Source organism: Pseudopipra pipra, chromosome 1 (genome assembly GCF_036250125.1).
Source record: "Pseudopipra pipra isolate bDixPip1 chromosome 1, bDixPip1.hap1, whole genome shotgun sequence".
In the NCBI taxonomy this organism is placed as follows: Eukaryota; Metazoa; Chordata; class Aves; order Passeriformes; family Pipridae; genus Pseudopipra; species Pseudopipra pipra.
In genome coordinates this window covers 142,193,144-142,218,904 of record NC_087549.1, presented here as the reverse complement: position 1 = coordinate 142,218,904, position 25,761 = coordinate 142,193,144, and the positions used below count along the sequence as shown (strand labels likewise).

At 35.6% G+C, this 25,761-nt stretch overlaps 1 protein-coding gene across 3 annotated transcripts in view; it reads left to right on the top strand.

Moving 5' to 3' along the window:
- CUL2 (cullin 2) overlaps positions 1-20,899 on the top strand; it is a 45,771-nt gene extending 24,872 nt beyond the window's left edge. For all 3 annotated transcript variants that reach the window (XM_064637343.1, XM_064637362.1, XM_064637353.1), the window contains 15 exons: positions 2,203-2,299; positions 2,392-2,502; positions 3,683-3,845; positions 5,343-5,467; positions 6,936-7,043; positions 9,037-9,096; positions 9,476-9,604; positions 9,712-9,798; positions 10,304-10,456; positions 10,854-10,931; positions 12,659-12,725; positions 13,595-13,797; positions 16,255-16,356; positions 17,099-17,215; positions 20,279-20,899. In XM_064637343.1, coding sequence (XP_064493413.1) covers positions 2,203-2,299; positions 2,392-2,502; positions 3,683-3,845; positions 5,343-5,467; positions 6,936-7,043; positions 9,037-9,096; positions 9,476-9,604; positions 9,712-9,798; positions 10,304-10,456; positions 10,854-10,931; positions 12,659-12,725; positions 13,595-13,797; positions 16,255-16,356; positions 17,099-17,215; positions 20,279-20,410 — 1,732 coding nt within the window. In that variant the 3' untranslated portion in view covers positions 20,411-20,899. The remainder of the gene's footprint in view (positions 1-2,202; positions 2,300-2,391; positions 2,503-3,682; positions 3,846-5,342; positions 5,468-6,935; positions 7,044-9,036; positions 9,097-9,475; positions 9,605-9,711; positions 9,799-10,303; positions 10,457-10,853; positions 10,932-12,658; positions 12,726-13,594; positions 13,798-16,254; positions 16,357-17,098; positions 17,216-20,278) is intronic.
- Positions 20,900-25,761: the final 4,862 nt, after the last annotated feature.

Here is a 25,761-nt window from a genome sequence, read left to right as displayed (position 1 = left end):
CTTTCATGAAAGTCATCCTTGAAACTTCTCAATTTTTGTTGAAACTAGTCATTTGCATTACAAATTGCTGGGAGCAGAGCACCATTGGTGTAAATAAAAACCTGAAGCTGCTGCCAGAGCAGGCACAGCCTATTCCATGCTGCACTTGTTTTCGTTTATCACCTTCGTGCGATCTGACCTCTGCTTCAAAAGCTTGTTTCTTCCCTTCCAGCTCTTCTGGGGACCATGTCTCCTCTACTTTTACAGCTTTTTCCTAATAATGTGTTGTCCTTCAAATCCCCTGGGTCTGACCATTGCTGCCCCCTCCCTTCCCCCATCTGCCTGGCTAAGGTCTGAAGTGGCCTGTGAACCGAGCAGAGGGGAGCTGGGACTGCACCTGTTGTTGCAGTAATGCTTCCTGTGTTTATGTCACCAGTACCTTTCCAGGTCCAGAACCCTGCCTGTTAGAGCTGGGCTGGACTGTCTCTTGCTAGAACCCTGCTTTGTAACATGCTAAACTCTTAGTTCTGTGGCTTCTTGCACTCCATGACATAGCACTGTGTTCACAGGCTGCATGCATCCTGCAGCTTTCCATGCTCCTGGACCCCTCCAGGCTGGAGTTACATCCAGGCCCAGGGCAGATGTTTCACTTCTTCCCTTCTATGATTCTGTGCTGCTGCCTCTGCCATTGTAAACCAGACCTGTAGAGGGATGTTGGCACGGATGCAGGGTGTGATTACATGTACCCAAACTCAGATTTGTTCTATTGGTTCAGCTACCACAACCAGAGGAAATCTTGCTGTTCCCTGGGTGGAAAAATCAGACCATCCCTGATGGAACCTGTCAGTTCAGTTCACTTATAATGGGTGATGAAGCTGCATAAACCATACTGTCACTGCTCATAATCTGTTAGAGAGCTAGTTCTTTACACCCACCGTGAGCCTAAGTTTTCAGATCTTAGACAGCAGTTGTGTTTGAAAGCAATACCCATAATTAACAGTGTTGTGGATGTATGAAGATGGTCTGGTGTGTGTAGTACAATGACTGCTGGTATGGCTGTGCCGGTAAATCTCCCCAGCTCAGGGGCATCCTCTGGAGTTTTTGTCAATTACAAACCAAAACAAATGACATGAGCAAAATTACTTCTCCCCCACACCACCCCAGCCAAGATGGGTATATGGTAAGGCTTGGGTTTGAAGTATATTTTCATTGGCTTTACCTTTTTTTTTAATCAGTCATGTAAATGACTCTTCTATACCAACATAAGTTTCTAATAGAGAACTCATTTTGTCTTTTTAGTGCAGTCTAGGTAAAGTAGAAGTTCTTACTCTATATACATGCATAGATGTGTACATACATATTTTAAAAAGAAAAACCTTTGAAATTACAAGTGCTTATGCTTAAGTGTAAATATACTGTTGTAAATCATATTTTAGTTCTACTTAACACCTTAGGAGTTAGGGAATATTTTTGTACTTTGTTGCAAAGTGCATATGAAAAATGGTCTTTTTTAGAACTTTTCATGTCTTAAGAGAAAGTCCCTGCTGTTCTGAATGTTGGTCTGTTATTTCCAGTTTTGCAAAGGACTGAGCACCAATGTTTTTAGCATGCAAAACACTTGTTTTAATTACTTTTATTTTCAACCGAATGGAACTCAATATAACATTTTCTTGAACTCCCTGGTTTGAAGCTAATAAATTGACTGGAAAACGTAAGGTTTTCCTTTTCTGATGTATGATTAAATATTGTGACAGTGTGCCTGGTCTGTTATTTGTTCCACTTGAGATCTACATGTTGGATAGTAGATATTCAGAAAAGAAAATAGCGTGCTTCTTGTTGTGATGCTGGTAAAAGCTATGGATTTTTTTTGGCAGGGGCAAGTGTGTAAAGGTAGTCTATATAATAAAGGTTACAAATACATGATGGAACTTACTGTATCTTTTGAACTACTTGCTCAGAATATGTAATTTGGAATACTTATATCCTTAGCAAACACTTGGAAATTTCATGACCTGTAAATGCTTTTGAATTACTGTCTCAACAATTCAAACGTATATTAGAGAGAGTGCATTTTTTATTTTAAGATAAATCTTCTTCAATTTTGCCAATTTAAGCAGAGGAGTTTACTGGAAAATGTTTTCATCCAATTTTATTTCATTCAGCTATCAGATGAATTACACAAGATACCTGCATTTTCATAAATGTTTGCTTTGCCTATTTCAGTGATCGCTGTGGAGAAGACCCAAACCAGAAAGTAATCCATGGGGTTATTAACTCCTTTGTTCATGTTGAACAGTATAAGAAAAAATTCCCCCTAAAGGTAGATACATATTTCTGATTCTATGTTTTTAATTTTGAATGTTAAGCCAGTATATGCATTATTTGTCCTTTAAAAAAAATTCTCCCTTCTAGTTTTATCAGGAAATTTTTGAGTGTCCTTTTCTGAATGAAACAGGGGAGTATTATAAACAAGAAGCTTCAAATTTATTGCAAGAGTCAAATTGCTCACAGTACATGGAGAAGGTAAGACATTCTTTGGTACACATGCAATAACTAAAATCTAGTATTATCATTTTACTGATGATACATGTTTTCCTCTACAGTTATAGTTGTTCTTTGTTATGCTTTCATGCAATACTTTTTGGTGACATGGTTAATCTGATCATAAACTACAAACCTTACTATGGATGGTTGGCATCAAAATATATCATAATAAATAATAAATTAGCAGCATGTAAAGTAAAAAAAAAAAAAGACAAAAATAAAACACGGATCAGGTTGATCAGTATTACTTCTTCACTTCCTTGTTTTCTTTCAGTTTGGAGTAGCATAAGATGAGAGTTTTTGCATCATAGTGGTTAAAGAAGACTTTAAGTTGTTACACAGCATTATTAAAAATTACATACTCTGAGATGGATTTTCTTTTGTTTTGCTGTGTGGTGTATAAAGTCAAGTAGTTTAGCTTGTAATTCTTATACCTTGTTTGAGAAAACAAAGATTAATACAAGACTAGGAGTCAGTCCTTGGTGCTATACTGTCCACACTACTAATATAGAAAAGTTGAGGAGAAGGCTGTGAAATTGCTTTTAACCATAAGGAGCATAAGCTAATGGTTGCACACCTGTGGTGAAATTTAGGGACAGGCTAAGACTTCAACTAAACCAAAAGCAATGCAGATTAATTTTGCCTATTGTTAACACTCTGCAGCTGCACTGCTCTCCCTAGACTCCCCTCATATTCACAGGATGTAAGTGCTTTTATGTGAGCATTCATATGACTTATTTTATGATGCCTATTTCCTTCCTGTACCTATTGAGCAGATGTTTTATGTACAAGCAGATGGATTTGGAGCAGTAAAGTGGTTCTTATAGTCTCTTATAGTTAGGTATTGTCATAAAACTTTCTCCAGAAAGAGCAAGAAGCGTGGTAAGAGAAATGGGGGAAAACTGGTCACAAAGTTGAAGGGAAAAAGAAGTTTTGAGAACTACTGAAAGGTGCTAGTCAGTATTTGGAGTAGATTATATTATTTCAGCAATAGCCTGATTCAAAAGAGCAAATTTAATTTTTTGGCATCCTGCACACGTTCTTTTGTAATTTTTACTTATTCTTGTGTTTCATGTTACATACATATAGTGCTGTATATTCTGTTTCTATTTTGGTTGTTAGTATTTCTTCAGCTTTCAGTTTGAACACTTGTCTGCAGGTTTTAGGTAGATTAAAAGATGAAGAAATGAGGTGTCGGAAATACTTGCATCCCAGCTCATATGGCAAAGTGATTCATGAATGCCAGCAGAGGATGGTAGCTGATCACTTGCAGTTTCTACATGCAGAATGTCACAATATTATCAGACAAGAGAAAAGAAGTGGTAAGTCTGTAGTCACAAAAAGCATAAAATGGTTTTTGTTTTATTCATTTAGCATTGGGATTTCCTATCTTCTTTTCAATGGCCTTCTGTGCACTTAAGTACTTTCAGCTAACGTTACTTACCTAGAAATCCTAATTCAACCCTGAATTACGTTTTCTTTTACCATGTAATTAACTTTCATTCTTCCAAATATGTAGTTAAAACCTTCTTTTTACTGTTAACAACCCTACTTTTGGCCAATGCTCTTTCTCTTTCCTTGTCTTAGCTTAAAAACGCACTGAAGTCCTGTGTCCTGTAGAACTGATCATATTTTATGTTTGTGTTTTCATTTGTAAATGAATGGCTCTGTCTTTACAGATTTCTTCATCATCAATTGACAGGTCAGGATTATAGAATATTTTGGCTTCTTTTCACAGCCACTTTTTATTGTCCTGAATCTTTTGTGACCTCTTGTCCCAAATCCTTTTTAAAGAAGGAGATGTTCTTATAGTTAGATTCCCTGCCTGACTGAAAAAAAGTCTTCCTGATGACTACTACATGCTTCTTACCCTTGAAAGAATGCTTATTCTTGCATGGAAGATGGTATCTATTATGTGAGACAAATTATTTTTTCACAGCCAAACTCAAATTGTGCCTAATAATAGTGTTCAGTTTCCAGAGTGTTTTCCAAGTTTGATCAGAGCTTGGATCTGTTTTTTAGCAGGGGAAGGGGGAAGGAATAAAAAAATCATAAAAATAGCAGTTGCTTATTTATAGCTTTTCTAACCTGAGAAAAATTTCAAGCCATCACTGGCGTAGTATTTCTCCATACTAGCCCACCTCTCTTTTTGGACTCTCTCCTAAAGAAGCAGTATTGGAAGAGTGAGTTAGTCACAGTGTCAGCACTCAGTAAATACTGGTATTAGCCCTACTCTTTCCTTTTATTATTTTGTCAGTGATCCAGTGTATGTTACTTTTTTTTTCAAAACAGTCTGGTTTCAGTCTTTAAGAAGTTCTGTGTGAAATTATGATACTACTCAAGGATGAAGGACCACTGCCTCCCTAAGATCCTGCTCTATGGTGAACTTGCCACTGGCTGCCGCATGAGAGGAGCCCCGAAGAAAAGATACAAGGACTCCCTGAAACAACATTTCAGCCTTGGCCATATTGATCACCATAACTGGTCTACTCTGGCCTCCAATCGTGAGGCCTGGAGACACACCATCTATAACGCAGCTGTCTCCTTTGAGAACACACGCAGGATCACTCTCGAGGAAAAAAGGCAATGCAGAAAGAACCGTGTATTGCAGAATACACCATCTAAGGAGTCTTTCTGCTGTGCCTTTTGCAATCGGATATGTCTGTCTCATATTGGCCTCATAAGCCACCAACGTGCCTGTAGCAAATGTGGATAGAGCCTTCCCAAATCTTCATTCGCCAAGCCCAGCCATGATGATGATTAAGTGTCAATTTTCAGTGTTTCTAACCATATTCTATAAAAATGTATCTCTGTTACAGACATGGCAAATATGTATACTCTGCTTCGTGCTGTGTCAAGTGGTTTACCTCATATGATTCAGGAACTACAAAACCATATCCATGATGAGGGCCTTAGAGCAACCAGCAATCTTTCTCAGGAAAATGTGAGTTTCCTCAGGCAGATGAAATTACCTATTTGATTAACAGTCTTGATTAATTGTTTACTCTTTTCCTGTTAGTCTATTCTGTTTTTTTTTTAATTTTGTCTGTATGAAATTAGTTTGGAACATGATGGATAACTTGTAACCTCTGATCAGCATGGTTAACTGTGTGACACATGTCTATCCTGAGAGTTGATTGTTGTGATCTAACCAGAAACAACTGCAGCTAGATATTTCTCATTGTTGCTTGTTACATGCTGTCAGGGCAAGTAGGTCCTTTTGTTCCATGTATGTATTTTTTCCTGAGTTTCTATTAAGTCAGTGGCATTTGCTGTTCTTGTATATTAGGAACCAGTGATTCCATTTAGTTTAATTATGTAGTATTTGTAAAGACTTGACATCCTGCCCTGATTTCAGTGTGATGTTTTTCACTAATAGCTTTGTAGTCTCATATTTTTATGTTTCTGAAAATACTCTAGCTTAATTATTTTACTAAAGTGCATTTTCAGTTCATATGTATTTAAATTACTCAATTCTATGTTTTTTCCTCTCGCATTGCTGTTCAGACACAAACAACAAGCTTTCATTTGACATTATATTTGTACATGTGTGTACAACTTACTGTCTAGATCTGTGCTCACTTTAGGATGGTGACTTTAGCCATCCAGTGTTTGTATCTATAATAATACATAAATACAAGCTGTTGTAAATTCACTAATTTATTGACTGCACAGGAGTGCTTACTCTTCTGTGACTCCTGTGTGCATACAGAAAATGGACTGAAGTCTTTAGTAGTATATTTTGCTTTCATATTATCTGTAGATTTATTGAGCTTATTCTTTCGAACTTACAGGGTCTACACAGGGAAATAAATACAGAGCCATGAGGGTGGTGACAATTCACAACCTTATGTAGATACTTTCACAGTGTCTCTGTAGGGGCTCCTCCGGCTCCTGTCAGTCCTCTCTATACACAGTGGGATGCTAAAACGTAGTGCATGAAATTCAATTGATAACTGTCCTATGGAGGAGCATGCAAAGGGATCATCAGATTTTGTGTCTCTGAAGTCGGTGTGTAGGAGAAGCAGCTGTTTACTTACTTCAGTTGCATTTTAGCTTGATCACTGTACTTATGTGTTAGCATTAATGGTTTTTGGAAAGGCTAATGAAGGATTTTAGGGTATGATCCAAAAAATTAGATGACATGAGAGCAGTATAGACCCAAATCTATGTTGGATAGCAGGACTGTAAATGTAGCCTGGTCTTTTTATTTCCAAAACATGCTCTAGGACAGTCGTGTGAGAGTACAACAGTGCAGAACCAATCCTCTCAATGACTTAATCACTGTGGTATTAACTTTTATAAAAAAGAGTAATTAGGAAAAAAATCTACAACTAAGGTAGATATGTTTATACATAGATAATACTACTTTTCTCATTAACTTGCTTTCTGTTTTATTTACCTCTCTTTAGATGCCAACTCAGTTTGTGGAGTCAGTTTTGGAAGTACATAGTAAATTTGTGCAACTCATCAACACTGTTTTGAATGGTGATCAACACTTTATGAGTGCCCTTGACAAGGTAACTTTTACTTAAGTAAACAGGGGATTGGAAAACAAAATTCGGGACCCTGTTTCAGCCTCACCAGAATTCTTCAGAGCATCAACACATATTCAAAGATAGAGTTTTTATGCAGTTTTTCTAGCTTAGAAATGCAATGGAACAAAAGACAAGCCAGGGAAAGATATGTACAGAGGAAACCACTTTAATACTTTAATGTTTTCAGAAAGAAAGGCCTTTCTTTTCATCACATTTCATAACACAAAAAGGATGCTGACACATTTAGTGTAAATGTAAGTGCAGATAATAGACAACTTGTGTTTGGGAGGTTTAGTAATTCTTAAATGCATTTGAACTTGAATTTGCTTCCTGACATAATGTTTGACTCTGAGTGCTTTTAGTATTACTTACATAGAATATTTGCAGTCAACTTGAAAAATCTAAACAAAGAGTATCTGAAAACTTACATTAATTCAATCACTGTCACAATAGGTAACTTTTTGCAGGAGAGAGCTGCAGTTGAAGTTAAATAATAAATTTAGGGAAAGAGGCTTGCTGCTCTTTTATTTTAACGTAACAGTTCTAATTGTTATAAAGTTTAATAATAATAATTATTGATTGTAACTATTAATTGTAAGTATCTTTCCTGTCTATAATTTCCTGTCATGGGAGGTAGACATATGGTTCATTGCTCTTTTGTGGTGTTTATAATAATTGCAGTTTGTAATCAGGGTCCTAGTCTAAGCTTTGATAATTTTCAGCCAAGGTTAGTATGAAAAGGCATAGTAAAGAAGGTACCAATAATAGCACCAATAGTAGTTACCCATTGGTATTTGTGATATGGAGAAAGTAACTATTTATCATTTTAAAACAAATACTTATCTCAGTGCCAAACACATTTCTGTCTCCACTGCAATTAATGTCATGTACCAGAAGGTGGAGTAACACGAGATTGACAACTACCTTTGGCATATAGCAACATAGGTTTTGTTAGATACATCGCTTTTTCACTTCAGTGATCATTCTTACAATAAATATTTAAAATATTAATCTCTTGTTAATTTTTCATGGTGGAGATAAAAACTACTGCCTCCAGTTTTATTGCAAAAAAGTGCTCCAAAATTCAGAGTTTCCTATTCCAAGTCATGCATTCCTTTCTCACAGGGATTCTAGAGACCTACTACCAAGTTTTGAAATGTTGATGTATTATACAAAAACATTGGTTGTCAGTTCATCTTGATAATAAGAACAATATTTTCCTTCCATAGAGGAACTGTAATTCCTGGAAACTATAATCACACAGTATTTTTGGTTCAATGTTAGTTTAAAACGTTAATTTAAATGTGATGTATGGTTTAGAAACTTGATTATTCTAACATCTTTTTTCCATTCTAAACTTTCATTATCTTCAGGTTTTCAGGTTTTCTTTAGCCACCATATTGTTTGTACTATACTGCTTCAAATTTCTACTTTGAACAATATTTTTCTCCTCTTTAGTCTATCAAAAAATCCCACAACCAAAAGAACTTTTAGTTTTTACTGTTGTGAGCACACCGTATATGCTTTTCAGTTCAAGATACATGCTATCCATGTAATCTACTGTTGTTGTACTGGTGTTCAAATCTGCTTTATCTGCAATTATTCCTAAGCCTCTTTTCATCCATACTTTTGCACTGTAATATTGCTGTATTCAAAAATCTTCATACTTCTGAAGAGTTTCTAATCAGAACTTGATTTGTTCTCCCATTTTCTGTAATTAGCTTCTGTTCCTCTACTCTTTCCACTTTTACTTAACTCTCAACTTAAACATGTTTAACAACCAAATTCTCCTAGGGCAGTAATTGAAACCTTTTTGTTCGTTGTTTCTTTTTTGATCCCCCTTTGTGTAATTCAGTTTTATAGTGTCTCAGATGGTCTTTGCCTTGAGCATTTTTTTTTGATTTCTTCAAATCTCATAAAAGAAAAAGGTGTAAGTCATTTACAATTTTTCTCTTTGCTCTATGTTCTTATGTAGGCTTTGACATCAGTAGTTAACTATAGGGAGCCCAAGTCGATCTGCAAAGCACCTGAGTTGGTAAGTGATACAAGTAGAAAGTAAGAATTCTTGTTTATAATTGTCAAATCAATTGGCACAGGGTCCCTCACATGTATATCCAATTCTTACACTGGGTCACCCTCAGGTGTGTATTTCAGTAGTAGCAATTTAACTTGCACACATGTTTTGTGGGTGTGCAGAGTTGTTATGGTCCTATTTTTTGATATAGACTGTATTTTCTGAGAATGTAGAATGTATAGTTTACCCATGAATACAGCCTTGTAATAGAATGTGAGACTGTAGACTGTGACTTATTTCACGTTTGAACTTTGTGTAGAAGTTTGGAATACCTTGGCATACATTTGTTCTCAAGCTTGACAGGTAGATTTGGGTTTGATTTTTCTTTTTCTAATTTGAGCTGGCCAAGTACTGTGACAACTTGTTGAAGAAATCAGCAAAAGGAATGACAGAGAATGAAGTAGAAGACAAACTTACAAGTTTCATTACTGTTTTCAAATACATTGATGACAAAGATGTATTCCAAAAGGTAACTTTTTATATTCAATAAAGGTTAAAATATTACATTTAAAGCATACTTGAAGCATGCAATTATGCTTGTTAAAATCCTCATATCTGTTTTTTTTTTCAATGCAGTTCTATGCCAGAATGTTGGCAAAAAGATTAATTCATGGTTTGTCTATGTCTATGGATTCTGAAGAAGCCATGATAAATAAACTAAAGGTAACGTAATATTCTTCTAACACAGAATGAACAAAGGAATATGTAGTGTTGAGAGGGAGCAGCAGAGGGTGCCAGAGGTAACTTAGCAGTCAGTAGGTCTGTTTCCAATAGCTGAAAGGAACAACAAGTTTTTTGGTAGTCTGTGAAAGATATATGGCCAAGTGTCTAGGCATTTGAGATTTTTATAAGGTTTTGGGTAGTTTTATTAGATGGGTTCAAATAATTCACATTAACATTATAAAAGTACCAAGGACTTTCATAGACCATGTCTGTCTTTCAATTTTATAGGATAACATTGTTCATGTAGATCATTGTGTATAGAGTGAAACTAAGATAAATCTGGTAATTTTATTTTACAATGTTTGTTTCCTATTGTAACTAGTGTTTTCTGTAAATGTAACAACACTTCTGCTGACTAGATTTTCATATTGTAGTAGTGAGTGGGCATAATTTATACAATAAGGACTGTTTTCACTGTGAAACCTCTTACAATATTTCTTCACAGCAAGCCTGTGGTTATGAATTTACCAGCAAGCTCCACCGAATGTATACAGACATGAGTGTTAGTGCTGATCTCAACAATAAATTCAACAACTTTATCAAAAACCAGGACACGATTATAGATTTGGGAATTAGCTTTCAGATATATGTTCTACAGGTACTAATGTATGTTTATTACTACTGAGTTACTTGTGCTTATTTTTTATGTTTTGATAACAAGTGAACAATTTTTCTAACTATGAATGCTTCTTTGTATGGAAACTGATGCCTTGTGATTATTGTAGGGTAATATTTATTTTCCTAGTGTTGCTTTTTAAAATTAACCCAGTAGCTCACTAAACAGTAGTGATATAAAATGTCTTGTGCTTTCAACTTCAGTTAATACCTCACTGGGGTGTGCATAAGGAGCAGTAAAAAATGAGCAGTAAAACTTCTGGGATCAATTGATTGTCTTATGACATAATGTACACTATAGATCTGTTTAAGAGTGTTATTTTTTTCTTAATGTATATGTTGAAAATGTTAATGCTTTTATTTTTTCCCAATATCTTTAGGCTGGTGCATGGCCTCTAACTCAGGCTCCTTCTTCTACATTTGCAATTCCTCAGGAACTGGAAAAAAGTGTACAGATGGTAGGTTAGTAGGAGGCTTCTTGTAAACATGTGGAAAATGTAAAATAACTCCAAATAAAAGATCATCACTCGAACAGAGAAAAACCTGAGCTGCTTCCTTTTGTTTGTAAATTGTGGATATCCTGTTTCCAGTCCATAGGAAATGTGGAAGGGTCACTCAAATACCTTACTGAATTTATGTATGTATTTGCATAGCTTTTCTTTATTTTAACATCTCTCTTCTACACTTTGTGATTACTGAGGGAGATGTTAATAAATACAATAAAGCCAACTAAGTTGGTTCTTTCTTTAAAAACAATTCCTAATATTTAAAGAAAAGAAGATTCTGTTTCTAATATTAAATATGAACAGATATAATAGCAGATTAAGATGCAAATACATGGGTTTTGTCCTGTATATCATAGGAGCTATTCAAAATCAAGCTTTGTGCAAACTTCTTTAAGGCTAATTTTATGATTTCTCAAAGCAATAAAGGTTTTACTTTGGTCAAATATTCTTTTCTTACGTGATTATTTCTACTTTGTAGAGGTAAGTATTTTGTTGTTTTTGATTGTATTATTGTGTTCTAAATGTTACCTGTACAATGTGTGTTGATCTTTTTTAAAGTATATTTAATGGTGAAGTACAATTTACACAATAAAATTTTTTTATTATTGGACATAACAGATTTTTAAAAGCAGTTTTTATACCTTAATTTACTATCTGATGTAAATTATAATGGTAAATGTCTGTTTCTGTGGTGAGGGAGCTTTTTCACATATTGCTACTGAGTTTTAGAACTGTTTATTCTGCTATATTTCCCCTCTAGTAGGTGGCACTTTTAGCAATATTATAGTTTCCAATCCATACTATGCAGTCACCAGAAGGTGATTGATGAGATTTTCCTGTTCTTTGTGAGTTCAAGGTAGGAGTATTGTCAGTTGTGTCTCAGTTGGAAAATTGTTACAGGCTTCTGTATCAGAAGCAGCTTAGAGTCTGAGTTGCTTGCCTAATTTCACTGTTTTACCAGTTTAAAGGAACAAATTTAGTCATAGCTAGAGTCAGTGCCCTAAATTATAATTTCCTAAGGCAATAGAATATGACTTTGGGGGGGTCTTTGAAAATTGTCTGACAATGTATTTACTGTTAAGTTTCATCATTTGACCCATAGAGAGAGAATTCTCTCAGGATTCTGGCCAGGATTTAGAAAGAAAAAAAACATTTTGCAGTTGCACTCCAAAATATATGAATAACTGGGCAAGCTGTTTAGCAGCTTTTTCTGAGAGTGCTGGAGCTTCCTGTAAATATATATTTATCTGAATGGTGTACATATACTGGTGTTCATACTGTGTAAGCTTGTGGGTGGAGAAACACCCGATTCTTAAAGAGGTCAAAAGTTCCTGTTTTTGTGTTTTCCTTCAATGTTAATCAGTGTTGCCAGACCAAATTGGAATAAGCCAAACTGATGTGTACACAGTGTTGGCTATGGGGGTTTAGAGAGTTTGATCCCGTTTTAGGTAAAGGTTCTTTGAATCTGCTTAAGTTTTCCTCATTACCAGAGGTAGACCTTATCAGGATTCAGTCATCCTCATGTTCCAAAGGAAAATGCTGTCATGAACTGATCTGCAGTGTTTGCATCCAGTAGGGTGAACATAAAGCCAGTATTTCTTCATTAGGGTGGTAGGGTGATAATAAACTATTGTAAGTAGTTACATGTGTGACTAATTGAAGTTCATTTTGTTTTGCAGTTTGAATTATTTTACAGTCAGCATTTTAGTGGAAGGAAGCTTACTTGGTTACATTATCTTTGTACAGGTAAAAACAAGTGCTTTGCTAAACTTATGATCTATACAACTGAGTTATTTGCTAGAAGTCCTTTTCAAATGGCAACAGACTGTGGAGTTGGAACAATATTTTGCCTATAAAGTCAACACATTATTTTGCATTATAAATTAATATTTACTACATAGTATTTCCAAAACTTATGTTTTGTAAACTTGCATGTGTTACCTGTGATTTATTAAATCCAAGTAAAATTAGAGTTGTATGTTCTTAACTACAAAACAGCACTACAGAACTGCTGAGTTAATAACAATTGATCTGGAATTGGTTTTGTAGTATAGCTGTCCCTTAGATAAATATGAAATAATTTTAAGAATGCATATTATACTATTTTAATCAGGTATGTGAGTATCTAAGTAAACAAATATTTATATTTACTATATAGGAGTATAGTATAGTATCTTAGAAGATATATATAAAATTATAGTTTATTTTTGTAAGTGTCAGTAAATCATGTTTTATTTCAAATGCTTTCAGTATCAGGCTTTAACGACTGAGCACCACAGCATATTACATGGAGATGAAAAACCAGACTAGCAGACAACAATATACTGTTATGAAAATCTAGTTGGAATTTCCGTTTTTATTATTATTATAAATTATATTGCATTATTCAAAACAGTATTGTTCTAGTATTCGTAGTTAGTCAGAGGGGTTTTTTTGTTGTAGGTCACATTCTGTAACTGTGAATTCACAACACCAGTTGTCATCATCCCATTTCAAGTGTAAAATGGAAGCTTGAATTGAATGTCTGGAAATGTGTGAGGAGTTCTGGTAGTTAAACTTCAGATGACTTTTCAGCACCTTCCATCAGTTTATAGAATACTGTTGTATCATTACAGGTGAAGTAAAAATGAACTATTTGTGCAAACCTTATGTAGCCATGGTCACAACATACCAAATGGCAGTGTTGCTTGCCTTCAACAACAGTGAGACTGTCAGTTACAAGGAGCTTCAGGACAGCACACAAATGAATGAGAAGGAACTGACAAAAACCATCAAATCTTTGCTTGATGTCAAAATGATAAACCATGACTCAGACAAGGTATGCCATGATGATATACAAGAGTTTCACATTTTCAGTCTTGTCATTCTGATATTTCTTGAGGGCTTGTTTTAATATAAAATAATCCATTGTTTAATCTCAAAACTGTATTATTGACCTTTGTGAACAATTATAAATTTGTATTTTTAAGGAAAGAGATAGGAGGAAGTAGACTGTCTGCCATATAGGCTTTCCATGCCTATAGCAGCATGGTCTGCTGAACAGATGATAAAGCTGGGACTGTTTATTGCTTCTGTTGCATTTCATACATATGCCTTTAGACTCACCACTGTTGGAGGGGAATACACCACTTTTGAAGTTGTATTGAATCAGGGGAAGGAGCCTGAGTTGTAAACCAGAATCTTACAGCTATCCTAAAAAGATATTTGTGGGTTTAAGAGACTGAAAGCAACAGCAACGGGGTTGCTGGATTTTTGCTGCATTTTACCAAACTTATCATTCCAGGAGTTTCATGGAATTCCAGTAATATCTGAGCTTTGTTTGTGATTAAGGCAATGGTTGATAAAGGTTCTGTTTCTGACTGTCTCGTCCTTCTGTATGGCCTATGTGAAACCAGTTACCCTTTTTCCCATACAGCGAAGGACACAGAGGTCTGTTAAGTAAGAAACATGACAGAAGTGCCTGTGCATCCTGTACAGACATTAGCATGTGCTTCCAGCTAGCCCAGAAAGCCCACTATTCAGACAGTATCAGACAGAAGGTACAGAGATAAGCTGTTCAGTTCGCTTTTGAGAAGAATTCTAAAGCTGCTCTGATGGCAGGAAAATTTTAAGAAATGGGAAGTGAGATTACAAGGAAGATCTGATGCTTGGCTAAGGCATAGGACATGCTTCCAATGTCTAGAAATGAGCTCAGGTTGGAGCAATAGCTGGGAAGATGTCTGTTAAACCAGGAGTCAAATAAAACACTGGGAGCTATTAAAGAAAACAGTGAAACTTTTCATTATCTTAGGAAGTTGCCCATTATTTAGAGGATTTACCTTTACTTATGTCTGTTGTATAAGGTTTGCCCAGTTCCTTTAAGGATATGTTATTGAAGAGGGAATGATTCAGCTTTCCAACCCTTTCACCCTTTAATGTTTACCACTGCATTTTCTAGCTCTTTGCCTTCCAAACTATTGTATTCAAGCATCTTTGCTATTTCTGTTTTCTTTGCACTCTCTCCAGTAATGTGATAGCAGATTTGTAGACAGCCTATCAGATTACTTATTAAATAAACAAATGAACTTTAGTGGCTTAAGCAGTGGAATTCAATATACAAACTTCTCTTAACCTGTATCTGAGTGTTGTGGTTTCACCCCAGATGGAAGCCAAGGCCCAACAACCACTTGCTCACTCCCCCACCAGCAGGATCAGGGAGAGAAGCAGAGGGGGGAGAGGTGAACACCACAAGCAGCTTTTGGCAAATCTTTATTTGTCCATTAGAATCATGCTTTTTAATTTCATGCTCAATACACAATTTATTTTGGTTTATATTCAACTGTGTAAGGAGAATAATGCTAAAATTTAATATTAGCCTATTTTTTTGTTAGCTTATTTTTTTTAAAGCTGTTGGTCTTTCCCCTTTCGTGTTAAAATTTCTATACTATGCCTGGTGTCCTGGTTTTATTTTTATTTTAACAAAGAATATTTGTTGCAGAATATAAAATTAGAATTTATACTGTTTTGAGTGCATATTTAGTTAAATATTGGCTGTGTTTACTGAAATATTTGCCCTTCAGACAGTTTGGCAACATTCTAAGGTCTCAGAAGTCCAGTAACTTTATTCTACTGGAAATTGCTAATACTTCTACAGACTCTTGCCTGGAAACTGCAAATATCAATCCAGTTATCTTGTTAGTTGAAAGTAAAGGTGTTTTGATTGCAGGGAGTAGTTACCATTTATTGAAAGAAATGGACTTTTATGTGTGGAAAAAAATTGAGATTCTGATGGGAAAAAATTAGAAACACACAGATGTTGTAGTTTTTCAACTGTTTCTGCTATAATATTAAAAAAAATGCTTAGATATTTTTCCTTAAATTCTGGGAGACAACATTAGTAAGAATTGTAAAAGCAACAGCTCCTTCTCGACGTTCTGCCATAAATAAATGCAAATCCTGCTTTCTCTGCAGGAAAAAAATGAGTTAAATGGAGAGTGCTTGCAACTAAATAAGATATCAAAGTATTAAAAAAGAAATTGCTTTAATCATATTGACTTGTTAACAAAATTAATGTATGATAGAATTCTTCATAGTGTTTTCTGAAGTAGACTTTACTTCTAGGTTAGTTAAACTGTAGCTTAAAAAATTGATCTGGTTCAAGTGGCATTTTAGAATTTCCAACTACAAATCTGAAATTGTTTGTATGTATGTAAGACCCTAACTGTGACTTTTCAAAGTCAATTGCTACCGTTTTCTGGTTGTCTTTCTGATTTTTAAAAAAGATTCTTTATTGCAGGAAGACATAGAGACAGAGTCTACGTTTTCATTAAATATGAACTTCAGCAGTAAACGAACAAAATTTAAAATTACAACATCAATGCAGAAAGACACACCACAGGTGAGTATTCTTTGGTGTTTCTAGCTCGAACAGCTTAGAAACTTATTTCTCTGAAATGGAATTTGTTGTGTTAGTCTGGTGTAAGCAGATGTAAGATTCACCGAGTAAGATTTACATAGCCATAAAAAAATTGTGTAAGTTTAAAGCTTAAGCACTGCAATTTTTTTTGTACTTAAAATACAGGCAGGAGAAGATAAAATAGGGAACAAGAAGGTAGAAGGAAAAGATAAACAAAATGTACCAAAAGGGATTGACATTTAGCTTGTCTTATCTCATGAGACTTTTTTGTTGGTGATGTTATCTCATCAGACTTTTTTATTGGTGGAGTTTACAAAAGCAACTTATTCCAGGAAGAGCAGAACCAATCAAATATTTTCCTATGATTTTTGTCTTTCGGCAAGTAAAATTAACTCCTGTGTTGATAATCCTGTATCTCCTAAAACATAGGATTTTGTGCAAGATATGTATATGCTGCCAAACTCAATACATTATAGTAAATTCTGCCTGCCTTTCTCCCTAGCAGAATTGGTGGTTGGGCTGCCTGTCCTACCTTCCTACTGACTTTAAAGAAACCTTGTATTCTTGATTTATGGAAGTACTTTGCCTGGAATTGAACTTCTCCTGCATTTTTGTATTAGTTGACCACTTTTAATAAAGTAAAATGTGTAGGTTCCAGATCCTTTTATGAAGTGTTTATTGGTCGTACTATATTTTAAACATTAATGTTCTTGCTATATCACAGGAGATGGAGCAGACCAGAAGTGCTGTAGATGAAGACAGAAAAATGTATCTCCAAGCTGCTATAGTCCGTATCATGAAAGCACGTAAGGTGTTGCGACATAATGCTCTAATTCAGGAGGTAAGAGAAAGTCCTCCTCTTCAACTTGATTTGATGAAAATCTTCTGGAGAGTTGGGTAAAACATCTGACCACAGAACTCTCCTGTGCTGAAACTAATACCCCAGTGAAATTAGTGAGGATTTTCTTGGGATCTGCTTTGAACTGCAGTACTAGAGCACCAGCTGGGATCCCTCAATCTTGTAAATGTGTCTTACCACTAAAACATTAAGTGCTTGCTCTTTCCTGTTGGCTGGTTCTATGCTAACAGAAACTGTATCCTGTACGAAATGGTGCCAGAGCTATAGTTACAGTTGAAAACCTGAGTATGGATATTCTAAGTATGGAATTTGCACAGAAGCACGTAGCCAATTTTTAGCTCTAATCATTATTTTTATTATAATACATGGCTTAAATTTTAAAAGTTGTCTAAGTATGAAGACATGCACTTTTTAATCTCCCTTTTCCATTAGGTGGTACAGTTCTCTAGATTTTTTAGATTCTGGATTAATGATCTGTGAATTGTCACAGGCTGGCTGGGAAGGTAGTGCTATGTCATTGGTTTTTCTCCCATTTTTCCATCTGTTGGTCGCCTGCCTAATTGTATTTTTTATTCCAACCTTTGCTCCCACCAACTGGTTCCCAGTTTTAGTTTTCTCAACCTTCCAAGGCATTCTTTCTTCAGTCTAGTTCACTCTTGTGTCCCTGAGCCTTGCTGGAAGCCTCAGAGCAGACTGGTGGGAGGAGGAATAAAGATTCCTGCTTTATTCAACCGTTTTGAGGATGGAGGTGGAGAAGCATTGAGTAATTTGTGGTGATGGAGGAAATAGTTTAGTACACCCACCATTTAATTTTTATTTCTTAAAAAAAAAATAAGCTGGTACAGAGAGTTTGTAAGCCCAGAACTTGCAATGTGAGATATCTTAAAAGTTTTGGATATTGAAATAGTGCTTGTACACAATTACTCTTAGATTGAATATCTAAAAGGTAAGGCACCGTAGGTCCTGATTCTTCTCAAAATCTTTGGCTGTTTGGTTTCCTGTTATTTAAATCATCCATGCAGTTATGATGAAGTCCTGTAAGAATTTACAAATAAAACTAGAAAGGCAAGCCTTGTTTCGTCTTTGAAAATATTTTTCTCCCCACTCAAATTATTAGAAAAAGATTCCAAAATGTACTTTTCTTGACACCAGTTCATAAGGGTGAAATAGATTACAAATTTTTATGTTTTGGAAACAAATCCTTTCTGGTTGCTTCTTCCTTTGTTTAATGGAAGGGCCACTATTTTATGTGCCTCTGCTGTCTTTTGCTCTTGCAGTGATCTTGCAGAATAGTCTATTAGCATCAGAAGCCTTTTCTTTAGCTTTTCAAGAAAGGGGGATATTTTGATAGTTACTATCAAAAACTAAGTAGGGAGTAAAGTTGCAATATTGTTACAATTCTGGTGACATTGTTACTTTTATCATGCTGTTTATGTACATGTATAATGTATTCACTTAAATTTTCCTGTCTGACTTCTTAAATACAATTGAATCTTTTTAGAAGGAGTCTGTTTGCAACAGAGAGTTAATATTTTCTCACCTCATTAATATGACTTTTTTTTTAGCTATAAGGGTAGGATTATATTGTTGTTAGATATATGATTGAGAGACTCCTAGCCTTAATGTAGTTGGCTCTGATTTTAACAGTTAGACTACAGCCCCACACATTTTGTTTAGGGTGAGGTGTCCAAGAAAATAGTCCAGACCCCTGGTAGACCTATATATGTCAGCATATGGTCTTTGTCTGAATTGTTAATTGTGTTAGATATGCCCTGATAATTTCAATTCTAGCTCTATGCTGCAGTGCCTGCAGGACGAGGTAGCTTTTCCCATAAAATGAGTAAGTCCATGGAAGTAGTGGAGAGGAAAGGTCAGTGCAGTCATTCCCAGAAAAGTTTTTATTCTGACCATAGGTATTTCTGTCTGTCTTTCTTATTTGTATTACCTTTGAGGAAACAAAAACAAATCAAAAAAAGCCCTTAGCAATACAAAACCTTTTGTTCTCTCTGTCCTAAGTAAATACATGAAGTATGATGATGACAATCAGTTTGAGTGTAGGGCTGAAGTTAGGTGAAACCTGAGCAGATGTATTATTTGTTAGCACCCGCTTTCTCCTCATTTGTGCTGCTGTGGAACGTACCAGACCCTTGGCTGCAAGCCCAACAAAACTCGCTCTTTTGAGCTTTTTGTTTGCTTTGCTGGGTGAGTTCCACCTGGTGAGTTCTGTTGGCTCACAGAGGGCTCCAGCAAACTCTAGAGCTGGGACAAAGCCAACCGTGAGAAGTTGTAAAGAAAACAGGAAATCCAGCTGAAATAAAGATCACTTTCTTTACAGAAGAAATTAAAAACTACAGGCAAAATATATTGTGACATTTGAGTAGTAAGATATTTTGTTTAAAAAATTTTTCAAGTTCTAGATTTGCGTGTTACTACTCACGATTTCCTCTTCTTCTCTCCAGGAGAATGAGCAAAACTGAGAACTATCAAGAGAACTAAAGTTTTGCCTGCAGTGGCAGTTTCTTCCACAATGCAAATATAGATTTGTTTTTACAATAAATAAATTTTTACTGCATGTATTACAAAGTTCCAGCTTAGGCAGATGGAACTCACCAAATTGTGTATCTGTCTTCAGTGACTGAAGGAATAGAGGTTCACCCTGATTGTCTCAAATTGTATAGGAAAGGAGATCAGTGGTAGCGGAACTCCACCATGATAATAGTGAACAGATGTGTTTATATTAGATTAATTTTTAACGTGGGTATTTGTGTTCATTTGTACTGTGACAAATGAAGCAAGCAAGAGAAATGAAGAGATCTGGTGAACATGCAGCCAAACTAACCGGTGAGCTCAGCAGTCAGTTTCAGTGTCCTGACACTAATGCATAAAGATGCTTTCTTGATTGTTATAAATTAACTATTCCAGGGTTATTTAATCCTGTCTTTAAAAGCATACTGAATTTGCCTTAAAGCCCTTAGCAAATACTTAGATGCAGTTTTTGACTGTGAAAACCAAAACTAACACAAAAACTATGACTTTCTTTTGCAGGTAATCAGCCAATCAAGAGCTAGGTTTAACCCAAGTATCAGCATGATTAAGAAGTGTATTGAAGTTCTGATAGACAAACAGTACATAGAGCGAAGCCAGGCCTCTGCAGACGAATACAGTTATGTAGCATGATGTTGCTATCCTGCAGGTATGATTGTAAGGAGATCATTGCTGTCACTGTTTGGTGTGTTCCTGTGGGAAGAGGCAGGCCTGTGCCTCCATAATTGGTCACTTGGCAGCCCCTGTTTTTCTGCTGTTTACAACATCACCAGTGCCATGTCATGAGCGTCAATGAAAATGCCTATAGATATTTCAAGCTCATGTCATTATGACATTTCTTAAAACTTTACTAAAAGAATGAGTGAAGTATTGCTGAAATGTGATGAATTGGTTGGGTACCATGCTTTTTTTTTTTTCCCCTCCCCTTTCACGTTTGCAGTTGATGTTTTTTAATGTATCTTAAGACAAAGTAAAAAAAAAAAAATCACACAAAAAACCTAAATATTGTAATATGACAGATAACCTAATAATTGTATCTACATTAAAATGTAAAAAAAAAATGACGAACATGATACTGCTGCTTGTCAAATAAAAAAATAAAGTTATATAATGTGTCTCGAATGATTGTAGAGCTGGATATAGCATTAATGTCTGTAAATATTATTCAGGCCTGAAGAGTAAAAATAATGTTATGTGTTTGGGTTTTGGATAACCTCAGAAGTAGATCTGACGTAAGAACTAATTTATATAAAACTGAATACCAGGTATGTCATGTTTGATGTGATTATAAAAAAAATATTTATGGTTAAGTGCACATCTTGTTTTCTTGAGATTAGACTGATTTACATTCTTAGTGCCTGAAGGCCTACTCTGTGTCTGTTAATCTCGCACTGTAGGAATACGTTACAAGAGAAAATAAACTGACATTTGAGGGGATTTAATAGTGTAGTTCACAAACAGTTAGGAATAGTTATCACAAACATCAAAGATATAGTTCAGTGGCTTGTGAAACCACCTTCATAATGGGAAAACATATACCAGACTGGTAACTGAAAACTGTTTTTTCACTAATGTATTAGGTAGAAACACTACATGGAGATTGGTACCTGTGTTTGTTTCCACATAAGCCCGTGCAGCCTCTTGACTCATATGGTTGTTTTGATTGTGTTTTGTTTTCCTCTACCCCAATTAGATTTCCAGCTATTTGGGTGGGACAAGAGATCCACAGGCTATTTCATGTCCTGTATTGTTCGTCAGGGTTGGCATGGTGACTGTTCACTCTCACATAAACCAAGTATAATTTTATAAGGTACTAGCTCTACCACTGGAAGTAAATGGAGTTTAAGAGCATTGAGAGTTTGAACACACTGAATCCCTGCTGCAGAAAAGGGCTTCCTCGTGGCTATACTTGCAATTATGATTGATAGGATAAATATTAAGTTAACTTTAAATGTTCTATTTTTGCCAAATTTTATTTGTGTGCATATGAAAATATATATGTAGATATATACTATTTGCAATATTTTTTTAGATTGTGTGATAACACCTACTAAAAGTCCACAGATCAAGAATTAATTTTAGAGGAAAAAATCCTTTGGAGGGAGCTTTTTCCTTTTTATTTTTTCTAGTTCTTCACTGTATGAAAGGTTTCTCTCTAACTCTCAGATTATTGCTGTCTCTTATTTCTTAAGTGGCATTGCATTCATATGTTATCTGGAGGATATAGGAAACTTTCTATAATTAACTAGGAAATGCATCAAGAAATGGTACTATGTTTTTCTGATGTGGATTTTGCTGAGGATGAATAAAGGGCAATAAACAATGAAGGTCAGTAAACATTTCTTCCATATTTATGATATTTTTTCCCACTACATTAAGATACAGATTTTTTTACATGGATTTATGTCTTAAAGAAGTGAGGGGTTTTTAACTGATTATAATATGGTGCAGTAAGTCATTGTCTCAAGTGTTAGTTTAGAGTTGTCTCTGTGTGTTGGGAGACAGCAAAGGTGTTAAGTGTCACCAAGTGTAATAAACAGGAGACACATTAGCACAGATTTTGACTGGAGTGACTTTTAATCTATTTCAGTGTGAAGCAAGCATATCTGTGCTTCATAAAAAAATAGTTCATTACTTATAACAAAAATAAGGTCATATTCTATGACACAATACAATAAAGAGAAAAAATATTGCCTGAATGTTGAATCATCAGGTCATTTCTCCAGAAAACAAACAGTGACAACCAAAGCTTCTGGAAACAAATGTGTTTTGTCTTGTATCTTGTTTATGAGTCAACAGATTTTAAGCTTGTTTCTTCATAAAAGGGTTAATAAAAGGTTTATTTAAATATAGATTGCAGTAGCAAAATTTTAAGGCTGATTCTGAAAAAGACTTGACAACTTTTATTTTCAGAATCATTTCGGAGACAACACAAGAACTTCACTGCTCTAGCCCAAACGTGCAAGGTTTTAGCATTACCTTATCTCTGAATTTTTGCATTGCTAAACCATCAAAAGTAGTATTTTGGGTTTCAGATAAGCATGCTGCTGAGTTGAGACATGTTTAGCGTGTTAAAAACATTCATATATTTCAGTGCAGTTGGCATCCCCAGACAGTGTCTTTCATAATTACACACAAACTGGGTCTTTTCAGTGCCTCTTGGGAAATGTGGCTATAACTGGGAAACGTTTTGAATTCTACTTTATAAGTCACACCTTCCCCCTAAGGAAAAAAGTAGTGCAAATATTCAGACCTCTGTAGCTGGGTTTCGTCACTGAAATCATTGCTGGCACACAGGGATGCAGCTTATGGTGTAGTGCTTCAGCCTGGCAACAAATACCTCTGGCAAGTGTCAGTTCAAAATACAAAGTGCTAAAGGGTATTGACAGGAGAGGCAAATTGTAAAAAGAGAAAGATATTTGTTTGTCATAAGCCTATTGACATGTATGACCTGCTGGTTTATAGGAAGCCGTACAGCTGACTCTGGAAACATAATGATTTTATACATCTCATACATGTCTAATATCAAAATGCATGTTACCTCTAGTACTGAGTGTTACTGATCACTCTTACTGTACTAATTGAAAATGTATTTCTATCATGTTTTAATTTGTCTTCAGATTGATTGTCTTATTCTAGGAAAGGAAAGTGTGTACCTGCATTTCAGTGTGTTCATACACACAGGGCTGCTGGAGCTACGAAAGGTACTTAAGTCACCATAACATAAGAAACTGTTTGCAAAGCAGAGAGTATCATTACTTTCTAAGAAGCCTTTCAATGAGTACATCACTTTTCCAAATAAGAAGCAGAGTACAGAAATTGATCAACAGAGAAATACATTTTATAAGCTGATATCTTTCAGTTATGCTTCAAAGATCATTCTTATCCTTAAAAAAAGTTAATTTTAAAAACAATGTTGCAACATAGTATTGATTCTTGGGCATAAATTCTTTGTACCTTGAGACAAATATGTTAAGACTGTCTATGCCCTACAATATGGTAAGTACTTAGAGTTAATTAATCTGGGATATCACAATGTATGAAAACATACTCTCCAGAATCAGTTACTCTTTCACTGAGTATTTTCTCTTATTACAAATCTGAAATTATCTTTACTTGCTTATGGTAAGTTGTACTGCACTTCTGAGCTGATAAGAAAACAGCATTTTTCAAAGTTGTCAGGCAAAAGAAGAGGAAGGATCCAAACAGTGTTTGGGTATAATAATTTTAAAACAACGCAAGACTTCGATGAACCTCTGTATGTGTGTGTGTGTATGTGGTTTTAAAGAGGGAGGGTGAATAAATATGATCTTAAAAGTAACCAGACATGTGTAGCTTGGATGTGCATTTCTTATTGTCTCCATTCTGTGGAATTTACAATTGCATCAGTAAGGGAAGAAAATAGCACACAGCAAAAGTAAAGAGGTAGATGAGGAGGATAGCTAGTTGGCCTCCTTTTTCGAAGTACTGGAGTTGTGGGTTTGTGTTCTTTATCTTAAAATAGCTTAAATGTGCATATGTTAATGAACAAGATTACTGTTTAGTTCAGTATTGATGATTACTTGTCACGTGTTTGAGGAAGAACAGTGTCACAGTACTCAGAGAAGCTGTGCATCTGACACAGTCATCTGTTGGTGCTGCTCCCACCAGCTGTCCAGGAGCACAGCGCAAGAATTGAAAGCTCCCTTAGTCTTCCCAGTAAGCCCAGCCTTCCATATGCATCTGAGAAGTGAAGGACTAAACCTCAGAAGTAGTATGAAGCAAGCCAAAAGTTCACTTCTGAAACAGTTCTAATAGTTTGGGAATTACTTCCACCATTCATTTCTGCACTTTCTTTGGGGCCCTTGTTACTGAAAGCTATAAGTGGTGATTTAAGCAAAACTGAAATACTCACTTGTTTGGTTGCTTTGGCTGGAGTAACAAACAGCTTGCACTAACCCCATAGTTCCTCCTCAGCTGGAGAAGGTGATAGCAATGTGCATTACTTGTCTATTACAATATCAAGTACAAACTTTACACTTGAACCACTGGCAAACTTGGTGTATGGGGAACCCTTTCTAGGGCTTCTGACTAGCGGGAAATCTCCTCTGGTATTTCATACTGGGGAGGGCTAGTCTAGCTTTGTGTGTTTTCTTCCACTGAGATAAAATCATACACTGGTGTTCTGTAAATTTTGCTCTCCTAATTTTTGATGTAGTGTTGTATACCAGGAACAGAAAATCATGTACTCTGGAAAGTAATGTAGGATGGACAAAACACTTTCCAGTGTCTGTATAGCCAAGGCATCAGTTCTTTCAGTCTGACTCTTATCCAACCAAACACTTGATAAATTGGTATTTACAGGAGCAATGGATACTTAAGGAGACTGTTAGGCGTGTTCTCATCTGAAAGAGGCAGAGTTCTTAACATAATCATTGAATGGCAAACACTGTATTTATCACCTTTTGGTGGGAGCTGGTGGTTCTCATGTGTGTCAAACTGGGTTTTTCCAGCAGCTGAGAACAGTGGCCATGTAGCTGTGAACAGTCAGTAAAGAGGAGTGGTTTGAGGGCAGATTTGAATCTTGACAGGTCATGCTGTTGCCTGTCTTTTAGTGTTGGTTATATAATCTATAACTTACTAGGTATATATGGTAAAAAGTGTAGTGCTTCTCTGGTAGTCTTTCACATTATGTTGAACAGTTTCAGTTGAGTTTCAAAAGACGTACTTGGTCTGTTTTCTTAAAAACCCTATGCATGGGTCCATTTTCCTTTCTTCTTTCTAGCCACTAGCTTAATAGAATTCATGGTCATCAAAACTTGAGTTTGAGAGAATAAAAAAATATGTCTGAAACTCATGATACTGTGTAGTCACCTGTAGATTTAAAGCCAGTTCGTGTTTCATGGGATTTGTTTTAAGCAGGGCCAGGCATTTGGCTCCCTCAGAGTGATGACATACATGGAGTGAGGTGCTGCTAGAACTAATCAAGAGGAAACTGTCAGTGG